At 39.6% G+C, this 11,206-nt stretch overlaps 1 protein-coding gene across 2 annotated transcripts in view; it reads right to left on the bottom strand.

The window, feature by feature from the left end:
* Positions 1-1,670: 1,670 nt before the first annotated feature.
* TNIP3 (TNFAIP3 interacting protein 3) overlaps positions 1,671-11,206 on the bottom strand; it is a 55,621-nt gene continuing 46,085 nt past the window's right edge. For both annotated transcript variants that reach the window (XM_045468657.1, XM_045468664.1), the window contains exon 12: positions 1,671-2,532. In XM_045468657.1, the coding sequence (XP_045324613.1) occupies positions 2,504-2,532 (29 nt within the window). In that variant the 3' untranslated portion in view covers positions 1,671-2,503. The remainder of the gene's footprint in view (positions 2,533-11,206) is intronic.

Below are 11,206 nucleotides of genomic sequence, written 5' to 3'. Positions count from 1 at the left end.
AATGCAATTTTGTGAAAACCCGAAAGAACTGTAAAAACAAGGAGAACTTGCTGGGGTAACCTAGAAAACAGAATTACAGCATGCACAGAACTGGGTGGCCCTGGCCCACAATTTTGAATCCTGGCTCTGCCATTTCCTTGCCTTGAGACTTTGCAGAAATGACTGAATCTCTCTGTGCCCTAGATTAATTATCTGTAACAAGGCAGTAATTATACCTCTCTTGCTGGGTGATGGAGCTCAGTAAATAAACTAAAGAAAATCATGTGGAACTCTGTCCATAATTAATATTAGCAAGTTAGTCTGAAATGTCCTTTTTGTTGAAAAGAAAATGAGGTAAAACTCTCTGCTAGTAGCAACAGAGGCTGGCCTAACTCCCAGACCTAACCAGACCTCAAGGAAGGTTTTCTTTTGACTTCACATCACAATCAGGACAAAGTGAATGTGATACCTTCAAGATCAAATTCTCCACGATCATCAAAAACTTAAAATGTGCCCTAGTTGTACATTTCCTAGATAAAAGAGACCGTGTGGTAGGACTTCTTCCCCTCAGCTATTCCTCACACAATTTCCACAAATTGTGTTGTGATAATGAAGCAAGTGCCACACCTGAGAATGACCTTTATTATGGGCTGAGACAGAAGTCCCCAAACAAACGATTTGGGGAGAAGGACCCAGGAGGGACTGGCTGGCTCTCGGGCCATGGCCAAGGCTGTAGACATCTGTCTTCTTGGAAGCGCAGGTGTATTCAGAGCAAGGGGTCCCCTTCTCACATTTGCAGTCACCCACTGGGAATTCAAATTAAATTAGGTCTCACTTAAATTGGAGTTTTTCCCATTACATTAGCATTGGTGCCATCTTGCCAATGTTTGCCAATTTGCTAATTAATAATAGAAAGACTTCAGTAATAGTAATGGGATGGTTAAGTCTTGTTTTATTGCTGTTGGATTGACCTAGAATGAGTCCATCAAAGGGTACTTCTTGTATGTGTGTTCCGTTCTTATTCTGACAGGCACATCTCAGTTGGTAAACTTAATCCACCACTCCAAGTTGTTACTGCAATGACTTTTCCACTAATCCGAGGAAACAGAAATTAAAAAAAAAAAATGTGTTTCCATGAAACTGACTTGTAAACTCCATTGTTTTCCTGATTCACTTATGCTGAAGTATTGCTCAAGAATGGTTTGTCTCTTTAATAAGGAGCAGCGAAAACAAAAACAAAGCTTCAGAGAATTAACGTAAGAGAAGGATAGTTCTTTCTCAGGAATTGTGGTTTGAGTAGCTGGACTCAGGCTGAAAGTAGTTAACTTTCTAAAGCTCTTTCACTTCTCCATTACACGAAGTTTCAAGTATATTCAGAAACTGAAAAAGAAAAGCATCTGAGCTGGAATTAAGTAGTATAACTTCGGGAAGTCGGAGCTAGATAGTTTCAGCAGAATCTTGGAATGTTTTATGTGACTTCAGGTTCAGCAGATGCTCCCGGTTTTCTTTAGGTACGTCTAGGATCACAGATATCTGTGGATCTCACGCTCCTGTTATATATCTCACAAAGAGGATCTCCGGTTGGTCGTAGCAAAACCCTTATTAAATGGATGAACGTAATACTTTTAAATCTGCTTAGTCTTTAGACATCTGTCATGCCACTGTACAATTTAATTGTCACACAATTCGGATACATTCATTTTCCATTTTAATAGGTTCGAGAAGTCAGACATATTTTTCATCAATAATTACTCAAATCCACAGGAAGAAAAAACAGATTTAACTACAAATCCACGTATCTCCGAACTACTACTGGACGTGTATATGAACACAGCCATTACCGTCATCATCACAGTAGGGTTTTCTTTCACAATCTAGTCCACCTAGAAATGAAGTAGGCTCACAATTTCCCATCATCTTAAAGGAATGATCCGTTTAAAGAACAGTTTCAAGTTTATATGTTATTCAGATTGAACCATTCATTGAGTTTCAGGAAGTATATACACCTCTTCAGTCCTATTGACAAGTTCACTGAGGCCAACAAGGATGAACACAGTATCTAATCAAACAGGCTAAAGAACCAAGCCCCTATACAACTAAGGGGAGCAATGTTACAAATTTACCCCTGCAGATGCTTTTCCCCCAGGGAATACATATTTCAATCAACATATAACACCACTGCACCAAAAGTGGAGTCGCTGAAATTGGGAAATCACCTCTGTAAAATCTGACAGCGATATGCTGAAGAGAGTTTCAAAGAAGGGCGCATAATCTGTCTGCTCAATCTCATGCCGAGGAAACTGGAAGTTGTGTTTGGTTGTGTCACATTGGCTTCTCAGACTTGATCACGATCTTAGCCGTCACAAGTCTTTTCCTCTATCCATGCCACAGGGAGACACTGCCGGGCACAAATAATGGAGCAGATGGTACGCAGTTGTGCAGACGCAAGCCACGGGAAAAAGAGAAATGAGGGCCCTCGGCCAAGCTCTCCCTCCGCCCGTACGCTCTGCACGTGTGTGTGCTTCTACTGATTGACTTTCTTTTCTGAGAAGCCTATGAAAGACAGCAGGAAAATGTTTCAGATTAAAAACTGAAAATTCATTTCTTTTCTTCTGGCTTAAGGCGAACATAAACATTGAGGCTGGCAGGAAAAAAAAAAAAAAAAAAGAGAGAGAGATTTTATTCATGAGTTCCCATCAGTTTACACTGAGAAATCAAGGGGCGGGAAATGGAGGGCTATTATTTTAAGCACTGACATATGCTTACCACTTTGTGAAATCAGCTGTGGCCTCGTTCTACTCACGCCTGAAGAGGAATAGTCGGTACTACCTCGTATCCTTGCTGGCATTTTGGTGGCTCAGGCATTTGCTTGTGAAAGTAAGTCATATATGATACTATGGGGTTCAGTACGTAGCCCACAGAATGACAGCTGTCACCTAAACTACTTTAAGTGTGCTAAAGGGTATGTTATTGTCAAAGCAATAGAAAAGATCACAGTTCTTAAGGTGTGTTAATGGCCCATGAAGACCAATATGAAAAACACGGTATATTTTAGTAGGACTACAGGAAAGCACTATAGGGAAGACAAAATCAAAGATCTCCTCATGGCAACAGAAAAAAATATATGTAACTTTTAAAATATAAAAAAATAAATAAAGTATATACAATTATATAAATTTCAAGAAATAAGGTGTTTTCCTATTCATGATAACAATTTTGAATATATTGAATGTTTTATTTTTGCTGGCCTGCATTTGGTATTTCAAATAAACAAACGTTTAAATGGACTCACTAACAGTTTCCTTTCCAGGTTTAAAAAATATTCTTCTAAGCATGGCGGCCATTACATTAAAAAGGTATCCAATATGTTAAGAACATAAATTTGGACCCAGAAGCATAGTCCACAGGTCTAAAACAATCTAAAGTTTAGATTTAATACATTAATGATATCTTAAAACATGAAGAAAAATTAATTCTTCTGTAGTTTTTACAGCACTCTTGTGAAATAGGCACAGAGGCAAGGGTCATTATCTCCATGTTTTAAAAAATTTTTTTTTTTTTCAACATTTATTTATTTTTGGGACAGAGAGAGACAGAGCATGAACGGGGGAGGGGCAGAGAGAGAGGGAGACACAGAATTGGAAACAGGCTCCAGGCTCTGAGCCATCAGCCCAGAGCCTGACGCGGGGCTCGAACTCCCGGACCGCGAGATCGTGACCTGGCTGAAGTCGGCCGCTTAACCGACTGCGCCACCCAGGCGCCCCTTTATCTCCATGTTTTAGATGGAGAGAGGTTGTGACCCACGAGATAATCCATGGCAGAATGGAAATCTGAACAAAAGCAAAAACAGGTCTTCAGTTCCTTGAAGAGAAGGCAGAGTGTCCCCATATAGTGAATGTGGAAGAGACTTCTGTCATCAGACTTGGCTCCACAGTTCTGATGGCAGGGCAAGAGAAATGCCACAAGGGAATCATGGGTTCTCACAGTGCTAGACACAGTCTGCTTTGCCTTATTGGTTGGTAAAGAATTCTACTCACTAATGTGTGGCTTATTATCTATTAATGGTATGTGTTACACTCCATGCTTTTATGTTCACAAGAGTGCATGTTAAATAGCATGATGCTGAAGTGATCTGAATAGAACCCAGAGATCTTGGTGGCAGAGGCCATGTCTGACTCTACATCAAGGATTAGCTGAATCTGAAGTCCCCTGAGAGGAGAGGGTGCACCAGTGCAGCAGAAAGGTTAAAAGGATTGAGGGGACTTTGCTTTCTCTTTCTCTCTCTTTTGAAGACACAAAACTTAATTTAGTAGAAATTTTGTAGCTCTTACATTCTCAGTGCGAACTGAGCTGTAACCCACTGCCCCATGCAGAAGTGGGCCAGTCTTGGGAGCAGGGAGGAAGGGAGATGGTGGGTAGTGGTCAGAGCTCAGGCCCTAGGAGCCCTGTTCTTCCTCACTGCTGAGGGTTAGGGATGCCACCCTCTTCCCCTGTCCCCCTCTGGGATCCAGGAAGGAGAGCAGATGGAATCTTGGGCCTGGGACCTCTCCCCCACACTCCCCTGTCCCCTCAGGTTGGAGGGGAACTAAGGAATCTGGGGAGAGAAGGGGACAGAGAAGGCAAAGATATCAATCAAGAAAGAGGAGGATCATGCCCACTCACCTCTTAGAATGTGGGTGCTTACGCATCAACAGTAAGGAAACCTAGGGAAGTAAACATTCTTCCCAGTTGAGACGCCATATGGAATATAAACCTCGCTTCCCTACAGAATTTTATCTCCCATTTAAGGAGGTATATTGCAATACCTAGTGGAATTGTGACTAGTCTAGCCTTATTGTGTGCATTTTTCTCATCTAGGTTCTATCTATCTACCTACCTATATCTATATAGAATGTTAACTAGAATGTTTAGTCTTTGCTTATAAATCAGTGTCTGCATAGGAATATATTTACCACCTGCATTTTCATATGTTCCTGTACATAAAAATATACATTTACACTTTATTTAATATTCCCTTAGCAAAATCACTTAGTTTACCAATAAGCTGAACTTTATAGCATTATAAGGTGAGGACACCTTATAATTTCTCCTGCAATTCTTCTGTGAAACTCCAGAAATGAAATAGGCATAAACCTATCTGTCTCTAATTGATTAATAGTCTTTATTAACTCCTGGTAAGATAATTATGAAAGTAATATATTTAAAATTTTTTTCATATTTATTCGTTTTTGAGAGACAGAGAGAGAGAGAGAGCGAGCATGGGTGGGGGAGGGGCAGAGAGAGAGGGAGACACAGAATCTGAAACAGGCTCCAGGCTCTGAGCTGTCAGCACAGAGCCTGACATGGGGCTCGAACTCACCAGCCATGAGATCACGACCTGAGCTGAAGTCAGACACTTAACTGACTGAGCCACCCAGGTGCCCCAAGTAAGTAATGTATTTTATAAAAGAAAAATATGCTTAATATTTTACCCATCTGTCGTGAAAACCACCCAATGTAGCCTCTAACTTTCTTCTGTTTCTTACATCTCTTAAGTAGCTTTTACCGTTTACACTGGTTCCTGTATCTCCTCATATCACCAGGTACTAAAAAAAGTCCAACTAATCCAGCCGTCTTACCAATGTAAAATTACCAGTAATGGTTAGATACAAAGACAGTTATAAAAAGACACAAAATGAGAAAGATTCTGGCTTTCAGCACAGGGCCTTAGAATTTATTTAAATAGGGGTGCCTGGGTAGCTCAGTCAGTTAAGCTTAGGTCTTGATCTCAGGTTCATGAGTTCAAGTGCTGTGCTGGGCTCCCTGATGATAGCACATAGCCTGCTTGGGATTCTCTCTCTCTCCCCCTCTTTCTCTGACTCTACTCTGCTTGCCTGTGCATGCGTGTCTGCTCTATTTCTCAATAAATAAATAAATATTTAAAAAATGAATTTATTTAAATAAAATATATGAAAACAACAACACTACTATATTTTAATGTATAGCCAGGGGTTGTCCATATTGCTCAGTGGTTCCAATGTGGGCTTTGGAGCTAGACTGCTCGGGCTTGTCTATGTTGTAGGCAATAACCAGCTATGTGGATTTGGACAAGTGACATTACGTCTCTGGTCCTCAGTTTCCACAATTATAAAACAGGAGCAACAGTGGTACTCATTTCATAGGGTTGCTATAAGGTTTTGAGCAATCCTGTGCCAGACACAGGATTAGTGATATGGGTTGAATTGTGACCCCTGGTACCTGTGAATGTGACCTTTTTTGGAAACTGGATTTTTCGTACAGAATCAGGTTAATATGAGATTATACTGGATTAGCCTAATCCAACAGGACTGGAGTCCTTACAAGAAGATGAAAATTCGGACACAGACACAGATAAGAGGGAAGACAGCCATGTGAAGAGCAAGGCAGAGATTGGTGTTCTGCTACCACGAGCCAAGTACATTCTGGGGCTACTAGAAGCAGGAAAAGGCAAGAAAGGAGCCTGCCCTAGAGGATCTGGAGGGGGCATGACCCCAACACCAGGATTTCAGACTTCTAGCCTCCAGAGTGTGAGAGTATAAATTTCTGCCATTTTTAAGCCACCTAGTTTTTGCTCCTTGGTTATGGTAGCCCTAGGAAACGAATTCAGTAAGTGTTCAGTTAATGAGTTATTATTAGACGTTAGTGAAGGCCAATTATAATAGTTGGACTTTGATCTTCTGTATTGTAAAGAAATAATTATGTTTTCTCACAACACAATCTCACATACCTACATTTCATGTCTTTCCAAATATGTAAGAATTGAGCTCTAGCTCATTAGACAAAGTTCAACTCTGCACCATATGAAAAATTTGGAAGGTACAGAAGTGACTGGCAGGCAAAATAATTAGAAAACATAGCCTTTTTGACATTTCACAAGGAAGAAACAAAACATGTTTTCAAAGTTATACTAACTCAACTATGTCATAATTGTTCTAGAAACATGGAAGTCATTTTGCATCCCATTCTGATAACAGATGAAATGAAATTAAAATGTTCTGTGTAAAATCACATTTCTTTTTTTTAAATTTTTTTTAACATTTATTTATTTTTAAGAGACAGAGAGAGACAGAACATGAGCAGGGGAGGGGCAGAGAGAGAAGGAGACACAGAATATGAAGCAGGCTCCAGGCTCCAAGCTGTCGGCCCAGAGCCTGATGAGGGGCTTGAACTCACAAACTGCGAGATCATGACCTGAACCAAAGTCGGACGCTTAACCTACTGAGCCACCCAGGCACCCCCGTAAAATCATGTTTCTAAACAGAAACTGTAACCTCTCAACATCTGTGTACTTCAATATATTAAAATGCTATATTAAAATCTAGTGCTATGAAGAGAGAAAGCCAAGCAAGTCTTAAATGTCTTGAAAACCTTTATTTAAATCTTTAGTTTTTGAAAAAAGAATTTTCTTTTTGTGTGTGTGAATTTTTTTTTTTTTTTAGAGAGATTGAGAGTGTGCATGTGCAAGTTGGAGAGAGGTGCAGAAGGAGGGAGAGAGAATCTTAAGCAGGCTCCACACTCAGCACAGAGCCTGATGCAGGGCTCAATCCCATGACCCTGGAATCATGACCTGAAATCAAGAGTCGGGTGTTCAACTGACTGAGCCACCCAGGCACCCCAGAAGACTTAATTTTCAATGCATCCCCAAAGCATTCTAAAATAACCAGAGACAGTAACTGAGAGCAAAGATGGAAATTAGTTTACTCAAAGACTGTTCAATAGACTAATCCTTGGCCAGGAAGTCCTTCATTAGGTCTACACTTATAGAGGGCCCTGCTGTGGTCCTCCTCTAGCCATCTCTCTCCCCCGCCTGAGTCTGCTTTCTTCTAGAACAAGCTGTTGGTACCCACATGCAGATCCCCAAATTTCCTGCCCAACCGACCCTATTTCTGCTTCTAGGCCTCATGTGGTCCTCTTTCCCAAGCCTGAAGTCAAGGGGTGCTGTTGTAGCATAATGAGGGGTATATGGATGAAGCTGGGATGTGCAAACGGGCTGTACTCAAATTCACACTCAAGACCCCTCCCACTGGAAAGGTGGGAAGAGAAGGGGATGGGCCATGGCTCAGGTGTTCCTGTGCCACTGTTTCCTGGAACAGAACTGGTTGGAATATGAGCATTTTAAATTTCACTCTGCCATTCCAGGTATATTTATCAGTAGGAGAATAGACTATAATAGCTTCTACACTTGATTCATGACACTTAAATATTTAACATGAAGTAGGCAGCTCTCCATGTATTCTTGCCTCAGGCCCTGGGAATGTTAAAGGAGGATCTAGTGGTGTCAGAGCAATTTAATCACTCATTACCCACTGTACCTTTGAAAAATCACAAGGCTACTGCTCTACAAACACTTCATGCATAGACATCAGAGCCGCTATTTCAGGTTAGATGATCTTAAGAGGAATAATTATAAGGATCAAAATATAATGTGCTATATATATTGCGGTAAAAAAGTAAATTTGTCAGGAGTCACGGGAAATTAATAAAAACTGAGAACTAGGGCAATGTACAAAGCACACATACAAATTAGTATTAATTTAAATACCATATTTCTGAAAGGATCATTTTCATTTAAATACAAGTAAATTACTTACATAGTTATTATATGAATAGAATTTATATGAGTTTTAAAAATACTTTCTGGGGTGCCTGGGTGGCTCAGTCGGGTTGAGTGTCCGACTTTGGCTCAGGTCATGATCTCACAGTTTGTGAGTTCGAGGCCCGCATCAGGCTCTGTGCTGACAGCTCGGAGCCTGGAGCCTGCAGCCTGCTTCTGATTCTGTGTCTCCCTCTCTCTCTGCCCCTCCCGCGCTCATGCTCTGTCTGTCTCTCTCCCTCTCAAAAATAAATAAACATTAAAAAAATACTTTCTGTTTATAATTTATCAGAAACAGAACCTGATTTTCCACTCATTTCTCCTTCCATTGTTTGATTGTTGGTATTTATAGCCCGAAGAATAGGGTATATTGGCTAGCAGTATATTCCTGAATAGTGAAAGATAAACATATTAGCCATATAGTAAGACAATGAGTACTATTATTTAAAAAATCTGTATAATAAAAAGATTTCTAAACTCATATTTAATAATACCACAAAGCTACTTTTAAGGATTTTGAGCAACTGGGAGCACCTGGGTGGCTCAGCTGGTTGAGTGTCTGACTCTTGATTTTGGCTCAGGCCACAATCCCATGTTTCGTGGGATCAAGCCTCTCATTGGGCTCTGTGATGAAAACTTGGGATTCTCTCTCTCCCTCTCTTTCTGCTGCCCCTCCCCAACTTGTGTGCACATGCTCTCTCTCTCTCTCTCTCTCAAAATAAATACATAAACATTTGAAAAAAGGAATCCTAGGGGCACGCTGGTATCTTAATTGGTTAAGCATACAACTCTTGGTTTTGGCTCAGGTCATGATCTCACGGTTTGTGAGTCTGAGTCCTTGCATCAGGCTCTGCAATGACAGTGCAGATCCTGCTTGGGATTTTCTCTCTCTCTCTCTCTCTCTCTCTCTCTGCCCCTCCCCTCCTTGTGCTCTCTCTCTCTAAATAAATAAATAATATTTAAAAAAAAAGGAATTCTGAGAAATTGGGTTGGACTTACAAATCAAAAGGAGTTTTCCAATTAAATGAAAGAAAAAATAAGAAGAATCACCACTGAAAGTAAATAATGGCACATGAGATGTTTTTGTTCTTGTTTTTGTTTTTTGACAAGAGTGATTCCAGAGCTTTTGCCAATTTTTATGACCTGGCTTGAACTTTAAAATAGCATCAGCTTTGGAAGCTAGAAGAGGAGCCACAGAAATCAAAAACAGGTAGATTTCTGAGTAGGGAATTTCTTTCTATGGCCTGGCCCATGATCAGCCCTCTTCTCTGCTACAGAGAAGCCACAGTTAGCTGCAGAGCTGTGTTGGTAAGGAGAAAGAAAGGTTTCAAATGGCAACACATCCCATCAGTTTCTACCAGGGCTGCCCAAGCATGAACTCGTTGATAGCATTTATTATGTATTTAACCTTGCATTGTACTGTGTCTTTTATCTATGATATGCAAAATACCAAATGAGTAGCACAAATAACGTATGTTACAAGTTCATAGAAAGAAAAGACTATTCATGGTTAGATTCTGGTCATATAATTATCCAAGTTAAAGCCCCCATTCTCACTTTATATCAATCATTTTAGAAAATTTTAATATAGTGAGAGGGGGGTTTTCAAGAGAATGATAGGATGTGATTCAAAGATAGGTTTTAAAGTTCTATACATTTGGAATCTCATCTCAGGGCTAATTTTTACCAACTGTGTGATTTAGGCATGCTACTTAAATTCTCCAAGCCTCAGTTTCCTAATCTGTAAAATGGCATAATAACAAAACCTGTTTTATGGCATATTGTGAAGATTTAAACAACATTTTAAAAATACTCAGGTTGCTACATAACAGAGGTTTTTTTTCTCTTATTATAGTTTTAAATCTATAGACTGTCACACAACATATTACACACCACAAATTTCATTATGTTTCTTCCCAAGTAGACAAAAATCTGTGGGTCTTGCACACTGACTATAATATTCTATTTTTGCATAATTTTATTTAGTTTCTGAAGGTCATGACAATTCATTTCTATTTTACATAATTGTTAGGTTCTATTATATTAGTCCAAGAAGAATCTAGTAGTGATATATAAATGGCTTTATGATGTTACTGAATTCTCTATGCATAATTGTATTTTCTAGTGATTAAACTCCACCTCAGAGAGAAGATATCTTTAATATTCATTCTGGACCAATATAATATGAAGTGGAAAATTATAACTGGGTGGCAGTTCAGCTATTATACAACAACGGATTTCAAAAACACAGACATTATACAACAATCATTATGGTTAATAGTATGCCATTCTAATAAAAGCTCTCTGTTATGGCTGGAACCCAAGAACTTCATTAAAGCCAAGGGCTATATTCATAGTAAAAAGAAAAGAAAAACAAAGACCCACAGTTTTCTGATAAATAACTAGACATTTTATTATACAGCTCTCACTTTTTACCTTTTTTTTTTTTTTTTTTCTATAAGCCTTCTGTAAGCTATGGCATTTGCCATTCCTAGTGCTGCTGGGTACAGATGTCCAGGTTGTATAAAGCACAGCTCTTTTGTTGTAGGGGGCTACATTTGCATAGACTACCATGAAGAACTCTTTGGACTGTGAAGTATACAACCTGGAAGACTA

Source organism: Leopardus geoffroyi, chromosome B1 (assembly GCF_018350155.1).
Source record: "Leopardus geoffroyi isolate Oge1 chromosome B1, O.geoffroyi_Oge1_pat1.0, whole genome shotgun sequence".
Lineage (NCBI taxonomy): Eukaryota > Metazoa > Chordata > Mammalia > Carnivora > Felidae > Leopardus > Leopardus geoffroyi.
This window is presented reverse-complemented; position numbering and strand designations above follow the sequence as displayed.